This window comes from Thunnus albacares, chromosome 5 (assembly GCF_914725855.1).
Source record: "Thunnus albacares chromosome 5, fThuAlb1.1, whole genome shotgun sequence".
Classification (NCBI taxonomy): Eukaryota; Metazoa; Chordata; class Actinopteri; order Scombriformes; family Scombridae; genus Thunnus; species Thunnus albacares.
In genome coordinates this window covers 20384711-20410258 of record NC_058110.1, presented here as the reverse complement: position 1 = coordinate 20410258, position 25548 = coordinate 20384711, and the positions used below count along the sequence as shown (strand labels likewise).

General features: G+C 37.6%; 1 protein-coding gene across 1 annotated transcript; it reads right to left on the bottom strand.

Annotated features, from left to right (window-relative positions):
* Positions 1–2007: 2007 nt before the first annotated feature.
* LOC122982275 (deoxynucleoside triphosphate triphosphohydrolase SAMHD1-like) lies at positions 2008–25470 on the bottom strand. Its single transcript, XM_044351461.1, has 19 exons — positions 25416–25470; positions 24748–24864; positions 15966–16106; positions 15255–15321; positions 14924–14996; positions 14409–14569; positions 14098–14213; positions 12265–12335; positions 10275–10433; positions 10083–10183; positions 9797–9905; positions 9609–9700; positions 9337–9452; positions 8125–8258; positions 7962–7970; positions 3983–4079; positions 2881–2981; positions 2652–2780; positions 2008–2058 (listed from the first exon to the last, which is right to left on the bottom strand). The coding sequence occupies exons 1-19, from the start codon at positions 25468–25470 to the stop codon at positions 2008–2010; spliced, it is 1899 nt and encodes a 632-aa protein (XP_044207396.1).
* Positions 25471–25548: the final 78 nt, after the last annotated feature.

The following is a 25548-nucleotide window of genomic DNA, read 5'->3' as shown; positions in this document are numbered from 1 at the left end:
CTGTGGTGGTGAAAGAAATGAACTACACAAGGACACACAACAGAGAGAGACAGTTTTATTTCAAATAGCAATCTGCAATCTGTTATCAACCTGTCTCAATAGGATAATAGTTGGAAGGTTTTAAAAACCTCCGGTAGGTTTCCCTTTAAGTCCCATTATATATTAATCATATAAGTAATTTTCACACAATGCACAAAACACGATGATACCCAAAGTAGTACTACTACATAGTCTAAGTAGCAGTAGAAATAGTGATATATAATGTAATCATAACAGTAATAAGTGATTTATCACAAATCATTCAATTCTTATTTCATATAGATAGATATAATAGAAAACCACCATAAAAGGAGACATTTAAAAACAGTAAGTAACAACAAATGCTGAAAGCGAAGAAAGCTACAATAAAATAACTAAAAACAACCACCAAAACTGCCTCTGATCAAAAGTCATCCAAAGTCAAAATAAATATCAGATTTCCACATCAATTCATATCATTCACATTAAAACCAAATACCACTAAATGTTTGAAATCCCTAAACCTGAAATTAAATGTTCATATTAAATTACTCATTATTACACATGTTGGTTGTGCTTTACAGCTTGCCACCACCAAGGAATACATAGCTAATTTGCTAATTTAACTTTTGATTGTAGATTTGATTTATCTCATTTTAAAGCTCTGCAGTTACGCAAAACAAAAAAAAAAGCATAAATGTGACTGAGAGCTGAATAAAACAAGGCTCTGACACATGCCGTATACATATTCAATTTCAGACAATAACATTTTAAGTCACCATGATTGATGGTTTACAACAGAATTACATAATGGTATGGTTTTGGTACCAACATGGTGATTCAGTGGTTCAGTGATTCTGTTTAAAATGACATACAGCTGCAGATGGAGGGAAATCTACAAACTAAAACAAAGATATGTGTTTGAACAGGTCTGTAAAAACCCTGAGAATAAGGCCTGAATGTGCAATAATGCATCCTCATCTATACTCTGAAATAATCTCTTTTTGGAGAAAAATGCTGAACTTTAGAGCCATAATGATTTAAGCTTTGCTATTCTCATTAACATACTCATCTTGTAGAAAACGTTGGTAATTTTTTAACCAATTAATGAACCAATGAGTATCAGGTAGTGTTTTCTTTCTTTTTTCAGTTTCTCTGTCTTCCACATCTTCAGCTTCATTGTTTTAGCCATTAGTGATGAGCTACAGTCCTACTGTAGAGTCCTATTTGAAGAGAACAAGGACAAATGCATCAGTATTAACAAGAGCAGTGCAGAGTGCACTCAGAGAGATGCAGTTCATCACAACTGAGCCAGGGCACTATAGACTGCACTAACAACAGATCCAAGGTCAGAGAGTAATAGAACTTTTACATATTTGCTCAAAATGAGGACTGAGGATTTTGTCCTCTGTTATTTATGAAAAATATCTAACCTTTGAATTGCTACTGTGCAGGATTGACATGTCAAGTCCAGTACCCTGTGCATTCATTTACAGACCTCATAAATTTAACAATACTTTTATCTCTGAATTTTCTGATCTATTGTCTATTTCAGTAACAAAATCTGAACTTTTAATACTGTGGCGTTTTATCAGACCATAGGCCCATTGTTTTTGCCTCCTCACACCTCAACCAAAATCCCAAATCTCAGCGTGGTGTCAAGGCTAAAAGAGTAAAATATTTTTCAGACATCATTTTAAAAAATTAAAAAAGAGGTATCTCCTGAAACCTGTGCAAATTTCTTACAATTCTTTATCAATAAAATTGACATTATAAGGTCTCACATCTTAACCCTTTTCCATGATCCCTCTGATTTAATCAAACAACCTGCAATTTTTAATCATTTTGAACCCATTTCTCTTACTTCCCTCCCTCATTATTTCACGGATGAATCCCACTACTTGCCCGCTGGTTATAATTCGACCTCACCTTCTTAAGCAAATGTTTGATACAGTTGGGCCCAGTATTTTATCCATAATAAACTCATCCCTAGTCAATGGTTACATCCCACTCTCCTTCAAGCATGCTGTCATTCAACCTCTAATAAAAAAAACAAATTAGATCCAACTACACTTAATAACTTCCACCCAATCTCAAAATTGTGTTCTCTCTGAAAAACTCTGGAAAAAGTTTCTTTCTTATCTTTTTAGACACATTTTAGACAAATTCCAGTCAGATTTCAGGATGCACCACAGTACTGAGTCCACTCTGCTAAGATTAACAAATAACTTACTGCTGTCCTTAGACGGTGGAAACCATCTGCTGTTTTAATGTTATTGGACCTTTCTGCTGCTTTTGATACAGTCGACTACTGTATACTCTGGAGGTCAGATGCATAAACAATGCATACACACAAAAACCATGCATACACCATTTCCTGCACATGAAATGAAATTCATAAACACAGAATGTTTTTAAATGTGCTTTATAAATAAAATTGACTTGACTTATCATTAGAAGCACATTTGGGATCTTCTATCGGTCAGAATGAACAGTGACTACAAAACCTGATTCATTGTTCCAGTAGGTACCTGGCTATTGTGTTAATGGGTAACTTTCTTTCAGCTGATATTGCCATTACTAATACACTGCAGCCTTTGACATTTCTATGCTTTTTAACATCTAAATATTACCTGAAAGCCCTGGTTTCTGCACCACTGGGAAAAGTGCTTCTTGGCAGCCTCCAGACTCTTGCCATCAGTCCTCTTGCAGTAAACCATAATCAATGTCTCAGAAAAGCACGTTGAGCGCAGCTTAGACATCTGACAGGAAAGACAGCAGCATACATTTAAGAAAAATGAATGAACACACAAGAAACAAACAGAGGATTCAAATTCTTGCTGTCAGTGCTTTATTTCCAACCTGTTCTTGAGGGATCCGGAAAGCTCTGGTATGATCATTTTTGCTGTAGAAATACACATCATTAACAGGATTCTGGTCTTTCTTCCCATAGTTCATAGTGACTTTCTAAAAGAGACGGATGAGAGACAAGCCTGTTTTTAAAATTTGACAATTAAATTAAATTATGCCACAACAGAGGTAGGCAACATGATACGAATCAAATAATAATCAACAAAACCCAATATTTCAAGAAAAATGAAGTGAAAGTAATTAGACTTGAAAACTCACAATAATCTCAAAGTCCTCTGGCTTCAGCCTGTCCTGAGCATCAAGGAGGGCTTGAACCAGTTCCTTTTTCCAAAGGGAAATCAACTCCTAAGGGAGGGAGGAGAAAATATGAGGGACAATAGATTTGACTCATTTCATCTTGACAGCAAACAGTTCAGAGCACGTCCACATCAATGTATACTTTGGTTGATTTTGCCAGATGATGTTGCTTTCACAAAAATAATTATTTAATCAGCATCACACCTTGAGAATGACATGTGCATTACATGTTAACATATAAATGGGCTGCGCTTTACTACCTTAATGGCCAAAGTGCTTTACTGTTCATACACACACACACACACACACACACTGCCATGTAAGGTACTGGCCTGCCCATCAGGAACAACATATGGACAAGAAGAGTCGGGGAATTAATCCCAAACTTGCTCAACCTCTTGAGACACAGAGGCTACACAGAGTATTTAAGAGCCATGATTAAATAATTTTAGTATGAAATGCCCGTTCTGTTGAACACTGTTAGACAAGTTCGACATCCCAGTAAACAACTTGAGATGGAGACCAGATGAATGAACACACAAGGAACAAACAGAGAGGATTAAAATTCTTGCCTTCAGTGCTTTATTTCCATCATTATCAGGATTCTGGTCTTTCTTCCCATAGTCCATAATGACTTTCTAAAAGAGAAGGATGAGAGAGAAGCCTATTTTTAAAATTTGGCACTTTAATTAAATTATGCCACAACAGAGGTAGGCAACATGCTACATATCAAATAATAATCAACAAAACCCAATATTTCAAGAAAACTGAAGTGAAAGTAATTAGACTTGAAAACTCACAATAACTTCAATGTCCTCTGGCTTCAGCCTGTCCTCAGCATCAGTCTGAGGGAGGGCTTGAGCCAGTTCCTTTTTCCAAGTGGAAATCAACTCCTAAGGGAGAGAGAAGAAAAGTATGAGGGACAATAGATTTGACTCATTTCATCTTGACAGCAAACAGTTAAGAGCACGTCCACATCAATGTATACTTAGGTTGATTTTGCCAGATGATGTTGCTTTCATAAAAATAATTATTTAATCAGCATCACACCTTGAGAATGACATGTGCATTACATGTTAACATATAAATGGGCTGCGCTTTACTACCTTAATGGCCAAAGTGCTTTACTGTTCATACACACACACACACACACACACACTGCCATGTAAGGTACTGGCCTGCCCATCAGGAACAACATATGGACAAGAAGAGTCGGGGAATTAATCCCAAACTTGCTCAACCTCTTGAGACACAGAGGCTACACAGAGTATTTAAGAGCCATGATTAAATAATTTTAGTATGAAATGCCCGTTCTGTTGAACACTGTTAGACAAGTTCGACATCCCAGTAAACAACTTGAGATGGAGACCAGATGAATGAACACACAAGGAACAAACAGAGAGGATTAAAATTCTTGCCTTCAGTGCTTTATTTCCATCATTATCAGGATTCTGGTCTTTCTTCCCATAGTCCATAATGACTTTCTAAAAGAGAAGGATGAGAGAGAAGCCTGTTTTTAAAATTTGGCACTTTAACTAAATTATGTCACAACAGAGGTAGGCAACATGCTACATATCAAATAATAATCAACAAAACCCAATATTTCAAGAAAACTGAAGTGAAAGTAATAAGACTTGAAAACTCACAATAACTTCACTGTCCTCTGGCTTCAGCCCGTCCTGAGCATCAAGGAAGGCTGGAGCCAGTTGCTTTTTCCAAGTGGAAATCAAGTCCTAAGGGAGAGAGAAGAAAAGTATGAGGGACAATAGATTTGACTCATTTCATCTTGACAGCAAACAGTTAAGAGCACGTCCACATCAATGTATACTTAGGTTGATTTTGCCAGATGATGTTGCTTTCATAAAAATAATTATTTAATCAGCATCACACCTTGAGAATGACATGTGCATTACATGTTAACATATAAATGGGCTGTGCTTTACTACCTTAATGGCCAAAGTGCTTTACTGTTCATGCACACACACACACACACACACACACACACACACACACACACACACACACACACACACACACACACACACACACACACACACACACTGCCATGTAAGGTACTGGCCTGCCCATCAGGAACAACATATGGACAGGAAGAGTCGGGGAATTAATCCCAACTTGCTCAACCTCTTGAGACACAGAGGCTACACAGAATACTTAAGAGCCATGATTAAATAATTTTAGTATGAAATGCCCGTTCTGTTGAACACTGTTAGACAAGTTCGACATCCCAGTAAACAACTTGAGATGGAGACCAGATGAATGAACACACAAGGAACAAACAGAGAAGATTAAAATTCTTGCCTCCAGTGCTTTATTTCCATCATTATCAGGATTCTGGTCTTTCTTCCCATAGTCCATAATGACTTTCTAAAAGAGAAGGATGAGAGAGAAGCCTATTTTTAAAATTTGGCACTTTAATTAAATTATGCCACAACAGAGGTAGGCAACATGCTACATATCAAATAATAATCAACAAAACCCAATATTTCAAGAAAACTGAAGTGAAAGTAATTAGACTTGAAAACTCACAATAACTTCACTGTCCTCTGGCTTCAGCCTGTCCTGAGCATCAAGGAGGGCTGGAGCCAGTTGCTTTTTCCAAAGGGAAATCAACTCCTAAGGGAGGGAGGAGAAAAGTATGAGGGACAATAGATTTGACTCATTTCATCTTGACAGCAAACAGTTAAGAGCACGTCCACATCAATGTATACTTAGGTTGATTTTGCCAGATGATGTTGCTTTCATAAAAATAATTATTTAATCAGCATCACACCTTGAGAATGACATGTGCATTACATGTTAACATATAAATGGGCTGTGCTTTACTACTTTAATGGCCAAAGTGCTTTACTGTTCATACACACACACACACACACACACACACACACACACACACACACACACACACACTGCCATGTAAGGTACTGGCCTGCCAATCAGGAACAACATATGGACAGGAAGAGTCGGGGAATTAATCCCAAACTTGCTCAACCTCTTGAGACACAGAGGCTACACAGAATACTTAAGAGCCATGATTAAATAATTTTAGTATGAAATGCCCGTTCTGTTGAACACTGTTAGACAAGTTCGACATCCCAGTAAACAACTTGAGATGGAGACCAGATGAATGAACACACAAGGAACAAACAGAGAAGATTAAAATTCTTGCCTCCAGTGCTTTATTTCCATCATTATCAGGATTCTGGTCTTTCTTCCCACAGTCCATAATGACTTTCTAAAATAGAAGGATGAGAGAGAAGCCTATTTTTAAAATTTGGCACTTTAATTAAATTATGCCACAACAGAGGTAGACAACATGCTACATATCAAATAATAATCAAAAAAACCCAATATTTCAAGAAAACTGAAGTGAAAGCAATAAGACTTGAAAACTCACAATAACTTCAATGCCCTCTAGCTTCAGCCTGTCCTCAGCATCAAGGAGGGTTTGAACCAGTTCCTTTTTCCAAGTGGAAATCAAGTCCTAAGGGAGGGAGGAGAAAAGTATGAGGGACAATAGATTTGACTCATTTCATCTTGACAGCAAACAGTTAAGAGCACGTCCACATCAATGTATACTTAGGTTGATTTTGCCAGATGATGTTGCTTTCATAAAAATAATTATTTAATCAGCATCACACCTTGAGAATGACATGTGCATTACATGTTAACATATAAATGGGCTGCGCTTTACTACCTTAATGGCCAAAGTGCTTTACTGTTCATACACACACACACACACACACACACACACACACACACACACACTGCCAAGTAAGGTACTGGCCTGCCTATCAGGAACAACATATGGACAGGAAGAGTCGGGGAATTAATCCCAAACTTGCTCAACCCCTTGAGACACAGAGGCTACACAGAGTACTTAAGAGCCATGATTAAATAATTTTAGTATGAAATGCCCGTCCCGTTGAACACTGTTAGACAAGTTAGACATCCCAGTAAACAACTTGAGATGGAGACCAGATGAATGAACACACAAGGAACAAACAGAGAGGATTAAAATTCTTGCCTCCAGTGCTTTATTTCCATCATTATCAGGATTCTGGTCTTTCTTCCCATAGTCCATAATGACTTTCTAAAAGAGAAGGATGAGAGAGAAGCCTGTTTTTAAAATTTGGCACTTTAACTAAATTATGTCACAACAGAGGTAGGCAACATGCTACATATCAAATAATAATCAACAAAACCCAATATTTCAAGAAAACTGAAGTGAAAGTAATAAGACTTGAAAACTCACAATAACTTCACTGTCCTCTGGCTTCAGCCCGTCCTGAGCATCAAGGAAGGCTGGAGCCAGTTGCTTTTTCCAAGTGGAAATCAAGTCCTAAGGGAGAGAGAAGAAAAGTATGAGGGACAATAGATTTGACTCATTTCATCTTGACAGCAAACAGTTAAGAGCACGTCCACATCAATGTATACTTAGGTTGATTTTGCCAGATGATGTTGCTTTCATAGAAATAATTATTTAATCAGCATCACACCTTGAGAATGACATGTGCATTACATGTTAACATATAAATGGGCTGTGCTTTACTACCTTAATGGCCAAAGTGCTTTACTGTTCATACACACACACACACACACACACACACACACACACACACACACACACACACACACACACACTGAGCTGCCTTGTAAGGTGATGGCCTGCCCATCAGGAACAACTCGGGGTTCAGTGTCTTGCTGAAGGACACATCGACAAATGGACAGGAAGAGTCAGGGAATTAATCCCAAACTTGCTCAACCTCTTGAGCCACAGCAGCTACACGAAGTATTTATAAGCCATGATTAAACACTGAATTCAATTCAATTTCTAGGACGGACTGGAATAGGCTGTGTTTTAGTCCACATCGAGCAGAAGTGTAATACAAAGCAGGCACACAAAGATTTGATGCACACCTCAATCTTTTTTTTTGGCTCCTTTGTTTGGCCCAGAAACTTGTAGAGTTGTCGAGAGATGATCTTTTCCAGAATCTTCCTTGCATCAGCTAGCTTTGAGGAGGAGGAGTTGAGTATTTCTTCAAACACACAATCTACAGGACAAACAGAGAAACAGAGCAGAAGATCGGTCAGTTAAAACAAACCAAAGTCAAGATCGCAAATTATTTTTTAGTGTTTCTCAAATAAATAATTGACATTAAACTGAGAGGCATAACTCACAAAACTAAGCTATATAAGTATGTGATAAACATTACTTCATTAATTTGTTCTTAAATGTGAAAAAAACAATTACAAAGATTACAAAATTAATTAGATTTAAACCTGATTTATAAAAGCAGGCAGCTCAATCTGTACTCATTACAGCTCTTAAATTTATGGGATCTGGAGTAATTATTTTTCATTTTACAAACATCATCAAAATGATGACCTTTTAGAGCAGCGAGACTGAAGCCATCAGGGTGATATTATTTAGCTCATGGGTCATAAATACAATTCAACCATGTGTTTGTGTGTTAATAATTAGTTGTTAACTAGCAAGCTAAGATGATATTGTTGTAACTGAACAGCTAAAGTGCTTAGTAAGTAAGTAAGGCTGGACATGTGGTCAATGCAAGTGGATAATTGGAGTCTCGCTGTAGATATCTATAGCATAGGTTTTGATACATAATTCCTCAGCAGCCAGTATGCATATGATGTTTCTGCCACATATTTTGTCTCTTTGTGTGCTGTAATTGATCATCCAGCACTGATATTCCTTAAAGTACTTCAGATTCTTCAAAATAAGAATAATACTGACAGCAGTCTGACAATGTTGCATGTTTTAAAAGATGCGTATATAGTATTCTTTTAAACATTATAAAGGTGGTGCTCTTTTCCTTTTCTCTTGATGTTCTAAAAACATAAGCTAATAGCACACAGTGAGCTGAATTAGAAGACTTAAAGCATCCATTGATACCACCAGGCAGGTAAGTGACTGATCATCCAGCACTGAAATTACTTAACGTATTATAGAATCTTCAAAGACTTTGTGATAATATTGACTGACAATGTTGCATGTTTTAAAAGATGTGTATGTAGTATTTTTTTAAACATTATAAAGGTGGCGCTCTTTTCCTTTTCTCTTGATGTTCCAAAAACACAAGCTAATAGCACACAGTGATCTCTACAAACCTGTCAGCTTGGTGTAGGCCTCCATGTCATCTATGGCTGTGGAGAGAGTGAACTTCTTCCCATCTTTGCCTTTAATTTTGAAGTGCTCATCTGCTTTTACAAAGGCCTCTGTGATCCTGGATAAACACAACATATTGTCACTTTTGAGAACATTTTGCAGCATGCCATAAAAGGGTCAATCATGAAGCAAAGTAAATAAGCTCCTCATCAGACAGGTGAACAAGCAACATGTTGACATGTTGAGTACCAACATGGGATGGGAAGGTACTCACATAGCTTCTATGATCTTGTTCACTCTGTGCTGGTAGGCTCTTCTGTGGAGACTGATCCTTGTGTTGAACATGTCATACAGATTGCCCACCTCCTGTTGAGAGTATCGCTTTTAGTTTTGTCACAATTCATCTTTGCCATTTTGCTGTTTCAAATCTGATAAGAAAAGCAGCAGTAAAAGTTTCAGCACCTTGTCTCTAACACAGATGTGCTTCTGCCCTTTCACATCACACACCCTGGCAAACATGATGAAGCGTTGATGGTCAAAGTTGTTCTGGATGCCCAGGTGGTGGCAGTCCCTGAAAATGTGAAGATGAGCCTATTAAGTTAAAACAACAATACTATGCTGGGGAATGCCAAACATTGTTAAAATAATCATGAGGATAATGTAATTGTAGTAATTAAATAACATTGTAGTTCATAACTCTAAAGGGAAAAAGTTAATTATCCTACAGTTGCTGTTTAGCAAACCTCACCTGGCAAAGTAGTCAAACTTGTCCACATCAATGCCATTTCTTTTGTTGGCCACGATTTCATAGAGGAAGGACTTGTCCTCCGGTCGGCCTTTATACAGCCACTGTGAAGACGATGGCACAATAATGGTATCAGACATTGGCTGCTGTAAAAGGATACTGACTGATTTCCCACAATTTCACACTGGCAGTTACCTTCTCGCCTTGAGCTGCATTAGTGTCCAGAGGTCCTGCAATCATCTCTTTGATGAAGTCCAGGTCCTCAGGCAGCTTCAGGCCGTATTGCTCCATCACTGGCTCCAGACCATTATCATCCACCAGGTGGTCAAACATCTGTAGAGAGGCAGTCTCATGCTGCAACATACACACATTAAGACATATTCATATAGGCTATTAATGTGATAATACACACTCGCTGTTTCAAGGTGAAAGAACACAAGAAATAGTGTCACTATATGTGAATAGCTCAATAGTAGCCCAATATATCCTTTTTTGAGTTACACTATAAAATTATGCAAAGACTTTTTTTTCACCAATGTTTCATTTTCAGGGCTATTTTAACATAATGACTTTAGTTTTTTGTTTGTTGTACTGTAAGCTGTTAAATGTGTGTAAGACATTTGTAAAATGAGAGTTCACCTGTGTTTAACTTGCTGTTAAACTTTAATTAAATCAGTTTAGTAAAATAATATTCAGTGTGTCATTCAGTGTGGCTCTCTCACTAAAAGAGTCCTCCACCTCTGGAGGTGGGAAAGACGCCCAGTGTCCAAACCCCTGGACTTGAGAGTGAGAGGAGGAGGAGATGGAGGACTCTTTGGTTATGAAAGCCATTGAACTGAGGACATGTCACAGTGACGTGACAGTTATTGTGAATGACACAATGAAGATTATTTTACAAAACTGATTTAATTAGTTTAACAGCAGGTTAAACACTGGTGAACTTTACACATCTCTGAGACATTTAACTGCTTACCTGAAAATTAACTTTTGAAATGAAAGAAAAGTGTTTGCATAATTACATATTGTGACTGAGAAAGGGGAGAGATTGGACTACTAAACTCAAATCATGAAAACAGTGAAAAGCTATAACCCATGCAAGGAATGAATCAATAACCTTTAGCTGTCCAGCTCACAGTGGAGCAAATGTATTACCTATATAAATTCACTAGGTTACAAAAGTACAAAAAAGCCTACAGTCATTATGTTAAAATAGTTCTGTAAATAAAAGAAACATTGAAAATAAAAGTTGCATAATTTGAATAATAATTAATAATAAACTCAAAAAATAGAGGGATAGATTGGACTACTGGACTCAAATCAATAAAACAATTTGAAAACATGCCTCAAGCTGGAAAACCACCATTGACTCCCCAACCCATTAACTATACTAATTACAGCCATATTGATAGTTCTTGTAGATCACATGTGATTAGTGATGCGTGATGGCACTAAAGGCAGGTGAATAGTGATATCAGTGGCATTTGATAAGTGAAGGTGGTGCGACATGACATTCACCCCACATTTATTTTCTATGGGACACAAGCAAATCGCTTCACAAGGCAGGTCGAAAGTTGAAAAATTTCATTTTTATGCAAATGAGGGCAAATTTGCCAGGATGTGATGCAGTAAAACTGACAAAGCAGCTTGGTGGTGGACCAGAGATGCTTGTTATTACCTTGTTGTCATGTCTCCTCACTCCTCAGGTGACCTGAATTGAGTGTCTGAACAACAACTTAAAAAAATTAAGTTTGATGGATCTGTGTTGATGGTTGTCAAACTGTTTATTTTAAGAGAAACAGACATGCACATATTTCTTTTGTCATGTTGGTGGACATTACTACACTGCTGCACTGGCAGTGATAACTTTGTGCCCTTCTTACTGTATTATTTAGACAGATAATCATATTATCTGTGCAAATACAAACACCAAGGCACCAAAAGATGTTGTTAAAGGGTTGTTAATAGTCATGTGACAAAATGTACATTGAAAGAGGTTTTGCTTGCTGTAATCATTCCTCCAACTAGCTGGCTGCTGGATGTAGTTTTGTGTTTAGCATATAAACAGTGGTGGTGGTATAGAGATTGGTATTTCTGTCTGTGGCTGTGTTTTTTCAATGTATGATTTATTTTTGTAGTTGGTTATATTCTTATCACACGCAACAGAAAAAGCTTAATTATTTCTTACCTTCCACTTCAGACCTGGACGTACTTTGGGGATGAACATTCCATCAAACAGATGAGAAAAGGGTCCGTGTCCTAGATGTTGATAAAATGAATATAAGTTAATGATTGTAGTAGATTATTGAGCTCTTAAGCTTATAAATTGTTCTTGTATAGGCCTAGTTTTGTACTGAACTAAACATAGTTTAGTAGTTTAGTTTTTAACCAATAACAGACTGGTACCACTGAATGAACAGAAGACCTTCAGAATGAGCGCTGAAGGTCACAGCAGTATGAATAGTGGTACGTTCACTTACTGTTATAAGCACTGGAAGTGCATTTGAACATTGATGCAGTTGCATATGTTAGACAAAAAGTCAACAACTACATACTCAGTGAGTATGAATCTTTGAGCTAATATGAACAAAATGATTAAAATCAGCAAAGTGACGTTATTTCTGCCTCTCTGCTCTGCATTTTTTAGATGTGAAAATCACCGTTGAAAATTACGTGTCACTGACAACTCAAAATGATGATGATGAATAAGTGTCTGAAATCATGATTCACTATTCACTACAGAAGAAACTACTAAGTGTATTATATAGTATGTAGTAGTGAATGAGTAAATGAGGGTGCCAAGGTCTCCCTTTTCATTCTTTACACAACAATCTGCCACTCTTTGTGTGTGCAGACAAGTAACACTATGAATGCCTTCCAAGAGAGACTTTCTGAAAGTCTGAAAGTGTGTATTGTTATTGTATATTAAAACAATTGTTCTTTCTCACTCCTCTTTCCAACAGCAGACTTTTTTTAACTTGACTTTGAGCAAGTTGCTTTGGCAAGTCAAAAATGTTTGCCATGTTAGTGGATAGTTTTATTAGCTTTATTTATTCAGGAAATCTCACTGAGATTAACATCTCTTTTACAACAGAGACCTGAGAACATGTTACATATACAAAGGATCACAATAAGATGGTTCATTCACATGACAATCACAAAACAATCATCATACACACTGACAGACACACTACTTGAAACAATCACAAACATTCTGAAGAATATCAGCTATAATGATAATATCAGCAATAAAATCCCTCAGAGGAACAAGTGTCTCTAACTTCAAGCGGTTTTGCAGTTCACTCCAGTAATAAGGTGCATAGTACCTGAAACCAGTCTTCCCCAATTCAGAGTTTGTGTGAGGAACTTTTAAAGCCAATGAGCCATGACCTTGTGTCATGGTTATTAGCTCTGAGCTCAACTAAAGATGTTAAATTACTCAGTAATTTAGGTATCAATGTCTTATAAATGAAGACTCAGGTGCCTTCTGGATGTCAGTGATGATCATCTGAACTTTTCATATAACTCATGGTGGTGAGTGTGATAGCTGTCTGCTGTATGAATGGAATGGCACTGTGGTAGATAGTATCCAGAGGTTAAAGGGTGGTGGCAGCAGCATGAGCATACAGGATATCACCATAATCCAATGTGCACAGTATGGTAGATTGTTTTCTGCTTTGAAAAGAGAAACAACCTCTGTTCCAGTACAAGAAACCAGTTTAAATTTTAAGTTTTTGAGCGAGATGTTTGACATGAGTTTTGTAGGAGTGCTGTACTGTGTCAATTAGAGCATAGATAGGTGTGGGAACATCAATGGTTTGTGCTCTTGTGAAATGCACACATTCATCAGATCTACAAAGAGTGCAGCCCAAAGTTGCTTTTTATTGAATGAGTCAATGATGACATCCATAACAGCAGTTATAAAACTAATGTTATTTTTGTTCGTAAGCACACCTTGCAATTCAAAACTATTTTAAAAAAAACTACAACATGTAACAATGGATAGGTGTGTATCACTCACCGAGGTCATGACAAAGTCCAGCAATCTGCACACAAAGGATGTCTCTGTCATCGATGTTGAGTTCCTCCTGCTCTGTTTTCAGATTTTGTACAAGCTGTCCTGCTAAGTATGCCACCCTGTACCAGCACATACAGCAGCAAAAAAAACCCCAAATTGTTATACAGTACCTCTACCAAGGTATGCGATGAGTTTACTTTGGTTTTATTGTTTGTATTTGATGCTTTACTGCAAATCAGTGGTCCCTTTATTTGGCTTGTGAATGAGTACCTTAAGACACATAACTGTGTCTATCTGAAAACATAATGACATACCCGATTGAGTGTTCAAAGCGGTTGTGGGATGCTCCAGGGAAAACAAAATAACCCCCTCCAAGCTGCTTGATGTTTCGTAGTCTCTGGAACTGAGGTGTGTCAATGATTTTGACGAGAAGCGGATGCAACTTGATATGACCATGGATAGAATCATTGAACACCTTGCAGAACACAAAAGAACAAACATTAGACAAACCCAGGGAAATTATTATCCAAAACAGTACCAGTAAAACCAGTTCTGCTGAGGGATCAGCAAATTAGACTGTCTTATTTTCATACTGTGATCTTCCTCATTTTCATTTTGTCCAGTTTCCCACATCTCAAAACAACAACAACTCTAAACATACACAGTCTTGATTTTGTGATTATGTAGGTTAATGCACCGATCCTGACATCTTTCACACTCACTTTCTGCTTATTCTTCATGCTTTTCAGCTCCTCTATATTTTAGATCTCCTATTTCCATAACTCTGAAATGTGGTGTGATGAAGAGTTACTGATACATGCTATATTACCTTGCTTTGGTCTGGGATCTTCCAGAGTTTTATCTCGGTAATGTGCCAGATTCTCAGGCGATCACCACGTCTCCTAGACAAAAAAAAAAAAAAAAAAAAAAAAGAATAAGTAAAGAAACTAATTTAAGAACATTGTAGAGAATTAGTTGAAGAGAGTTATACAACCTTAATGAAATCAGTGGTTTTGTTGTCTTGCACCAAATTAGTGCTGAATAATTCAGAGGAATTGGCTTGCACACGTTATCTTCTATCCAAGATTTTTATCCAAAATCCAAAATAATCCATCCATATAATTTTTAGACAACTTGGTTTAACATCAGGACACACTTACTCAATACCCATCTCTTCCAGATCATCAGCTGTGATCTTTTCCAGCTTGGTACCAGTGATATCGTGTTCTGAGGAAAAGCAATATAGTAGCAGTCATGTATGATATGGTATTTTCTGTGACAAGTGGCCTGGGTATTAGATATCATGTCTCATGACACAAAATGTCTACTATTCACTGTTAATTCTATTCTCAGTTTTTTTTGCATGGTTAAAGTTTTCGACATCACACTTGTGTAAGTTGAATATTGGACCAGGATTGGCTTCCAAACTATTTGTGATGTCACCAATCATGCTCGTTGGCTCAGCCCATAAAATCAGATTTCCAGAGAGCACAGAAAAGCATCATTCTGCATAGTGAAACTCAAACATCTAACTGTAGGACCAAGAAGAAAAACACAGTCACTCTGACTGTGACTGAGAAAGTCACTCAATTCTGCTGCAGTTCAATTAGCTGTATTTGAGTTTTTTGCTTTTTTCTTTTTTCATTTTTGTTGACTTCTTTTAGGGCCCAATTCAGACACATTTCCTGTGTCTTCCTGCTTGGTCTTCAGCAGATGGTAATCATATTATATTAATAGTTATATTTTATATAGTATGGTTACATTTGTATGGTCAGTTAACATTAAAGAGCACTAAATGGCTTAGTTGGGCCAATCATAATATGAAAACTAACTAAAACCATCAATTTACTTCAACAAACCAGAAAACCAACCTCTAAATTTGTCTTCCCATTCTGCAAGTCCTTCTTCTCGAAGGAATTGACACGTTTCCTCTACGCCCCATTGCCTGTAGTCTGCTGGTCTTACCATTGACAAACTCTTTTTTGGGTTTTTTAAGCTGTCGGAGGTCAAATCTAGTCAGTCGGACGTTTTCAGTTCTTGTTGACCTGACAAGCAGTCGGTTATGAAGGTTAGTCACTCAAATAATGATATATTATAATATCTACTAGAGGTGATAAGGGCAGACATACACAAAAGACACCCAGCGTTTGAACAACACCTGCCTCTTGTTTTTCTCCTACCTATTAAATTGGTCATTGTCCTCGTAGGAAGTCTTTTGTAATTGATTGAACAACAAAAACATTTTAGAAAAGCAATTAAAAAAACTGAAAATACATTAGGATTTCACAAGAAAAATCAGCAAAACACAAAACACTGCACAATTTAAACATAGTTTCCATAGTTTCTTTTTTTTTTACTATAATTAATCATTTTATAACTACATTTTGATTGCCATGAACATTTGTAGAATCTTGTTTCCCTAGCTAAGATAATAGATTAGTTAAGAGTTAAGATATTTTGTTGTTCAAGTTTTATATAGTACAACTCTGGAGTGTGGGTGAAACTTACCTGCCAAACACACATGCATAAAAATAACCAGGGCAAAAACATTTGATTTCATTGCACATATACATACGTACTGATTCATACGACAAAATTACACCTTAAGTTCTGGTAAGTTACACAGGAAATGTCGGGAAGTGACACTTTAAATCCCCAAATGTTACTCCCTTGTTCCTCATTGTCTTGTTTTCTTCCACTGTACCTACATTTAAGTACTAGTGGGAACCGGTAAGTATTTTATATGTATGGATTCTTACAAGAAAGTTACACCATAAGAATTATAACTATAGAACTGAGACCAAAATTGATATTTAAAATTGACATATGATAGATTTTCACAATAGCTGTTACAAGAAAAAAAATGTATAAAACCTGGAGGTAACTCTGTTTAAATCAACTGTCTGCTGTAAACCATTTTAAAACCTTACCTGAGATTCTGAAGCTCTGTCTTTCTTTCAGTTTGTTGATTGATATCTTAAAATAATCTCAAAACATCTACTTGTTTTATTTTTCATTCTACTCCTGCTGCTCTCGCTATTTATGAACAAGCTATGGCTTATTTGCATTTCAAACAATGTCCATGTCATATCTATTATTTTGATCCACTCATGGAAAGGGGGAGGGATGAGATAATATACAAGATATTTCTCCTCATGATGTCAAAGAAGACACATATTTGAATTGAGTACAGAACGTTCTTATTTGATAAACTCAGCTGTTACTGACACCCTGACACTTGTTTTTTTTTTTTTTTTGCTGTTTTTTTTTTAAGAAAGGACTTATAATCTTAATTCACTTTGGGAGACCTTGTTGCCTACAGTGATGAATTTGTTTAATAAAATTACGTCATGTCTGAGCAACAATCACAAATGAGCAAAACTACACCGCTTGAAATTGAAATATAATAACCAATGTCAGTCTTGTCAAGTGAAGACGTTTTCAGTTCTGTGACATTGGAAATGTTTAAACTATAAATATAAATTGCTTCAGATTCATCACCTACTCCACCACTACCACATCTCAGGGGTGTAAGATTTTACTTTACTGAATATGTATTTGCTGACATAACTTGCCTGAAACTGAACTTGTATCATGATTTTTTCTCTGATTTAAACAGATATTTTAGTTAGTTAATTCATTCCAGATTTATTCCAGTTTTTGAGTTGGATACAGGAGGAGTTGAAATGTTTAATGACTTGATTAGGTGATTCACCAGGTTCTACAAGAATAATATTACATCATCGGTATAAAAATTATTTGAAAGGATAGTTTCACCATTTTTTAAGTCTCTCTTTAAACAATACTCCAATGTTCATACAACATGTTCACTAAAAGAGTTGTTGTTGGCTGTAATCATTCCTCCTGTCCATACTGGCTGTGAAAGCGTGGAGCGATTACAATGCAAATGATAGTGATATGCAAGTGACAAAATCTGCAGTCCTCTTAGTAAAAGTTCAGCTGAAGACATATGAGGCAGCAACTTTCTGTGAAAAAGTTAACCACACACTTGTGTTTCTTTAAGGTTTCATACCCCCTTTAGTCTCTTTAACTCATTTTTTACTATGCTCTTTTATTGTGTTCTTTTTCCATTTTGTCTAGGCAATTGGTGACTGCATGAGTGAAAATCCTACACAGTATCTGGAAGTTCTGGCAGATCACAGAACAAGGCAAGATAATCACCAAACATCACACTACAATGTCAGGGCTAGAGCTTGTTGGATAAACGACAAGGGAGTGTGAAAGATAACAGGACCAGTGAATGAACATTCATCACCCCATAATCAACATTGTGCTTATTTACCTCTCTAAAGTCCAGTGTCAGTCTACAACCAATGATGATGAGGAAGGCTAGATAAAATGATGAGGATGTTTACAGCATAAAATGAAGAAAGACTAGTTAGTTGATCCTTTCACAGAACAGTGTTTTCTTCTGGTACTCTTATGATTAATAAATAAACTAGGTGTGTTATCCTCTATTTTGTTCTACCAGCTGAGAGTGTGGTATGACTGATCCCATCCCACACTGTTTTGAATCCATTCATGTGTAGTTTTGGCTTCATGCTTGGGCTCATTGAGCCTCAAGCAAGTATACTTAATTATTCCTATCCTAAACCTCTTGCTTTTTCTGTGACGTTTGCTCATACAATTGTTCCACGTGATTCACCAAATCCCCTCAACTGCACAAATTTCATAAACTGCTTGTTTTGTCCTGATGAGTGCCACCTGGACAACACAGATAGGTGAATGCGTAGATTCCATTGGCATAATCAGACATTCAAACCAGAATGTGCTGACGGTGACCTAGGTTCCATGCAACATGACCTGAACTAACACGGGTAAAGTGCATTTCTTTGTTTAGAAACTAGAGAACCAATTAGACTAATTTTTCATATTGTAGGCTGATCTGTTGGGGTTAGAGACTAAGAGTCAGACCTTCAGAAGGGAGAATGGGAAGAGACAGCATCTTGTGCAGAACACCTTGATGTTTACTGTTTCAGTTCTCTGCTTGGCCAAGTGTTTCAATAAACATTTTCTGCATTAAGACATCAAAGGCTTGTGTGCACTTACTCCACTGAAGTGCTGACCATCGCTTAATATTTCCACAACACAATCAGACTACAGAACTTCTTCCTGCTGACTTCGGCGCTTTTTATATGCTGTTACACAAACTTTAGCTGAGATGTCATTTGAGTTTTTTCCAATAGTGGCTTCCTCTTTGCTACTCTCGCATAAAGCTATGACTTATGAGGCACCTGGGCAGCAGTCGTTGTATACAGTCTCTCCAATCTCACCCTCTGAAGTTGATAAATCCTTAATAGCTGCCTTGGATCTTTTGGTGGCTGACCTCACAAGTCTCCTTCCAGAGGAAATTCATGCAGGCACAGGGAGAACATGCAAATTCAGCTGGCCGGCCAGCAGGTTCAAACCTGATGACAGTGCTAACCATTACACAGTTACAGACTGAAGTTAAGTTTCAGTTTAACTTCTCCCCTTTTGTCTGTACTCTCTTTTTCTCTATCTCTGTAGTTATGAAAACAACTTTTAAATGTCAGTGTCAATAACTGAAGTGTAAATGTATTTTAAGGGTGTGATGTTGCTCTTCAAAGCAGAACAGCTATTTTATAACTCTTGTCTGACTGGTTGGCCCAACCTACAGTGCCAGGTAAACAGAATTAACCACAAAGTGAGCAGGACTGGCACCAGATCAGTTCTCTATTGCCACTCCACAATGTTGAATTTAAGCATTCAGTAGTACATTAAATATACTGTGTGGGCACAGTATATTGTTGCTATTAGTTTTATTTGTGTTTTTTTATTTAGTAAGGACCCACAATAAAATAAAAAAAACAAATAACGCTAAGTTTTGGATTCTGTTAGGGTTAAGGTTATTAGGGAATTTTCTCTTTGGTATGAAAAAAATTCACAAGTGGTCCAGACCTGTTGCAGAAAAAGTTTGCCTTTCTGTAGAGTGGAAAAAAACAACACTTTTCTGACCATAAGAATTAGTATAATTGCCTTAATCTGAATGATTTTAGTTAAGCACATGCTGCTAAATTTGTTCTGTTTTCATGTGACATTCTTCTTCTTATTCACAGGTATTATTATTGTTATTATTATTTACATGTTTGTAAATAAAAGTTGCCCACAAACGGAGCAGAACAGGTAGCCTGATACGACAACTTAGTGACATCAATTGTGGCAGTACTGATCCTCCAGACCACAGTTGATCGGAAAGTAGCCTGAAACCAGCTCCCAGCCACATAAAAAAAAAAAAAAAAAAAAAAAAAAAAATCACTTTGAGAAACCACCTCACAAGGTTCTGTACATTGGGAAACGTCCCCTTAATAAACAAATGGCTCTTCACCAATAATAATAAAAAAATGTCTCTTTAATATGTATAATAAATAAACAAAATATAAAGCCTGCAGGGATTAGGCTATTGTGAGGCAAGCACAACCTCTTGCACAAAGCATTAAGAGAGACCCAACGCAGGTCACTTGGTTGAAAGGTTTATTTTGTAGTGTTCCTCAAAGGTACCCTCAAATCAGAAAGGCAAAAGACCAGAAAGAAGACTCAAAGGGGCCTGAACAGACCAGCGGTTCTGTCTGACAATCTCTACAAATGAGGTCTGCAACCTCACTCCTGCCCTTCCTGTCAAAAGTACTTGAGTGCACAGTCTTTAATCAAGTCTTTGAAATCCTCTCTGCCAACAACCTGTACGAACCAAATCAGTCTGGCTTTAAACAGGGTCACTCTACCGAGACTGCACTACTGTCGGTCATGGAATCACTGCGCTCAGCTACTGGACCTGTCAGCTGCCTTGGATACAGTTAACCACCAACTCCTCCTCTCCACACTCACTGAGCTCGGTATCTCAGGATCCGCCCTCCGCTGGTTCATGTCCTACCTGTTAGGGAGATATTATAGAGTATCTTGGAATGGAGAAATGTCCAAACTGCACAGCTTATCCACAGGGCTTCCCCAAGGGTCAGTGCTTGGTCCCCTGCTTTTCTCATTATACACCACCTCACTTGGCGCAATCATCCACCCCCATGGTTTCTCATACCACTGCTATGCTGATGATACCCAGCTCTTCCTGTCATTCCCTGGAAGACCACTCAGTCTCTGCTAGGATCTCTTCATGCCTTGCCGATATATCGGCATGGATGAAAGAACGCCTCCTTCAGCTTAACCTCTCTAAAACCGAGCTCCTTGTCATACCAGCCAGTCCTTCCATAAACGAAATGTCAGCATCCAGCTCGAATCAACCCACAAAGTCTGCCCGAACTTTGGGTGTCATGATTGATGACCAACTAACCTTTAAGGTTCACGTGGCCTCAGTCGCTTGATCATGTCGATTCGCCCTGTACAACATCAGAAAGATCAGACCCTACCTGTCTGAGCATGCAGCACAACTCCTGGTACAGGCTCTCATTATATCACGCATCGACTACTGCAACTCCTCACTGGCAGGCCTCCCTGCATGTACACTTAAACCTCTGCAGATGATCCAGAACGCGGCAGCGCGTCTGGTCTTCAATCAGCCCAAAACAGCACATGTCACCCCGCTGTTGATATCCCTCCACTGGCTCCCAGTTGCTGCCCGCATCAAATTCAAAACCCTGAGACTTGCTTACAAAATAGCGACTAAAATGGCTCCTGCCTACCTGAACTCCCTCATTCAGGTCTACACTCCCTCCCGCCCACTACGCTCTTTAAAAGCACCTGGTACCACCACCACAACAGGGCTCTAAGTTACTAGCTAGACTCTTCTCCTCTGTAGTTCCCCGGTGGTGGAACGAGTTACCAAACTCTGTTCGATCTGCAGAGTCCCTCTCAATCTTTAAGAAAAGACTAAAGACCAAGCTCTTTCGCGAACACTTCTTCACTTGATGAACTGTAGGGTAAAAAAAACAAACAAACAAACAAAAAAAAAAAAAAAAAAAAAAAACTTCCATGCACTATATGCACTCTAATCATTGCCTTTTTGCACTGCTTGTTGGCATCTACGTCCTACCAGGCCCAAACTTAAGCTTTATGGCACTTACTCGTGTTTTTGTCTCCTGACTAGATCCTTGCTTGCGTTGTATCGGTCTCAGATGTACGTCGCTTTGGATAAAAGCGTCTGCTAAATGAAATGAAATGAAATTAAATGTAATGTAATGTAATGTAATGTAATGTAATGTAATGTAACCACTTGAGGAAAGAACAGAGTGACCAGGTTGTGCAGTTTCTCTCCTCTCTTAAACCCCAGAAAAAGGGCGTCGTCACACCCTGATTGGCCAAGAGGAGAATGCACCCAGCTGCTCTCAATTACTATTTGGGAGCCAGTCCCCACACCCTGCACAACACGTGATCACAATTATGCTAAGAATCAAATCTCACAAATGTGCACTCATGAACAGGTTGAAAATTTGTGCAGTTGAGGGGATTTGGTGAATCACATGGAACATTTGTACGAACAAACCTCACAGAAAAAAGCTAGAGATTTAGGATATCAATAATAAAATATACTTGCTTGAGGCCCAATGAGCCCAAGCATGAAGCCAAAGCTACGCATGAATGGATTCAAAACAATGCAAATGGGATCATCAAGCAGCTGGTAAAACAAAACAGGACATAACACACCTAGTCTATTTATGACTCATAAGAAAACATGCTGTTCTGTGGAAGGAACAACTAACTAGTCTTTCTTAATTTCATGCTGCAAACATCCTTGTCATTTTATCTAGCCTTTCTCATCATCACTGGCTGTAGACTGACAATGGACTTTAGAGAGGTAAATAAGCACAATGTTGATTATGTGGTGGTGATCATTGACTGGTCCTGATATCTTTCACCCTTGCTTGTCATTTATGCTACAAGCTCTAGCCCTGAAATTGTAGTGTGATGTTTGATAATTATCTTGCCTTGTTCTGTGATCTGCCAGAACTTCCAGATACTGTGTAGGATTTTCACTCATGCAGTCACCAATTGCCGAGACACAATGGACAAAAGAAAACAATAAAAGAGCAGAGTAAAGAATAAGTTAAGGAGAGTAAAGAGAGGTATGAAACCTTAGAGAAACACAGGTGTTGTGGTTAACTTTTTCAAGCAACAAATTATGGGAAGCAAATACTGTTACTGTTACTGTATCACATCTCGCAGTCAAATGAGTCAGGAAGAGTCCGCAGGGAAATCAAGCTTCAGATTTACATACAGAAATCAAACTCAGGGGAGATTTGCATCGCAGAATTGCATGATGTACCGGCAGCATATTGTCAGATTAGGCCACAAGCCTTCATCATTGTTTCTCCAACTTTCTCAGCTCTATTGAACCCTATGGAAATCAATTTCAGTAGGTTTAGAATGATTTAGCCACATGATATTAGCGTTTAATATTAGAAATAAGCCAGTTATGTGGTCCACTACTGAAAATGAACGTTTCACTCTGACCATGTGGCTTTAGCTACTGAGAAAAACTGCTCCTCACTTCTGAATTTATTATTATTAATAATTCTTTTAAACCTGGTTTGTATCCCAGAGTTTCTATTAGCACTGGAAAGGCATGTTAGGCCTCCCCTTTAAAAAAAAGGGCTGACAGCTTTTAAAAGCACCTCATTAGTCTAGCTGTCTAAATATCTTTCAGGGTCTGGGTACTCAGTGATCCATTTGAAAATGAACTCTCAAACAATATGAATAATGAAAAGCATAGATACTTAGTATGGTAAAATGGTACAAATAAAGTGATGTCTCACCTCCTGACAGGGTAACATTACACAAATAAACTACCAAACTAACAAATCTCTTTTTACTGTCATGTCTATGTTAGCTACTCAAACACAAATCAATCTATTAATGACCAGATGATGCAGAGAAACCATCACATACAGTCATATTAGTAACTTACTTTTTACACTCTTCATTCTATCCAGGATTGTTATAATTAAACATTTCAACTTTTTAACAAGGGAACACACAGATCAGGGATTTAACAACAACAACAACAACAACAACAACAACAACAACAACAACAACAATAATAATAATAATAATAATAATAACTTTATTTGTATAGCACTTTTCAAAACAATAGTTACTAAGTGCTTCACAGAGCATTGGAACACTCAAAGCTTATATAAAATGTAGAATGAAATAAAAACAAAACAAAATTAACAAAACCACTCAAAATCCAACCACAATAAACAAAAAATAAGCTAACAGCAGAGTACAGATTGAGAACAGGAAAAAGCCTGTCTGAATAAGTGTGTTTTAAGAAGGGACTTGAAGGTTGAAACTGAGGTGGTAAGCCTAAATTCACTCAAACAAAAAAGAAAGGACAGAAAGTAGGGACTTTTGTTCTAAAAAAGGATTTACATTTGTAAGATAAACAATGTAAAGTTGTCTAGCACAGACAGTTGCTGTCTCATTTGTCTTTAACATTTAACAAAAATTGAAATGAAAGCTTCATCCTCATACAGATGAAACTGTGCTTTCTGTGACACTCTGGATATCAGATTCTCCACAACAGCTGCTGATCCTCTGTGCAATACTCCCTCCTGCAATATGTGAGCCTCCATACACAGCAGCGTTGAAATTGTCTCTAGTCATTGGTTGTAGCATTTCCTGTCCACAGTTGTCGGTATTTCCCTTCATTTCTGACCAACACACTGAGCAGGATCCTCAGCGCCAGGCTCATTGACACCCTCTGCCTGTTTCCTGTCAACTGCTCACACTTCCACTGGACCGTCAGCTCGTAGAAGCAGCCACAGCCACCATCAGCTCTCCCTGTGCCAACAAACAGAATAAGATTAAAATGCAAACCAATTGCAGTACAGAAAATATAATCAACTTTTCTGCAAATTTACTGGCTTACTGTTATCACCAACCTTAACTAAGCTAATAGCTAATGTTAACTTCATCTTAGTAAGCAAGCCAATATAAACCTGATACTATTTTCACATTTACAACGAAGCTTCTGTAATCCCACAGGAGCTAGATTGTCCTAAATCTACCAAATTGTAAATACTAAGGAGTGTACTAGTGTTAATTAGTCTAATTATGTGTAATTACGGTACGTCATCATAGGTGGTTTGCCTTCAGTTTGAAAAATTCCTGCCAGCAGCTACTTTGGTTATGCTGGCAGACATTTGCTAACAAAAATCTACATTACTGTTCTATTCTGAGTACATAAAGCAGCCTTCCTGAACATGAAAATATACATTTTGGACAACTGCGTTGCCTTAAAATAACAGCAAACTAACTACAAGCTAAATACACAACACATTGAAATATTTACCATTAATATTTACAGCATCCACAAGTACAATTAGACCCACCTGGGTTGCAGGAGAGCTCGCACCATCGTCTATCTTTCAAGACCTGCAGGGGCATGAATGCAACAAAACCATCTGCCCTCTGATTGGACAGATTGACTCTGCATTTGACCAATCGGATTCACACGTCAAAAAC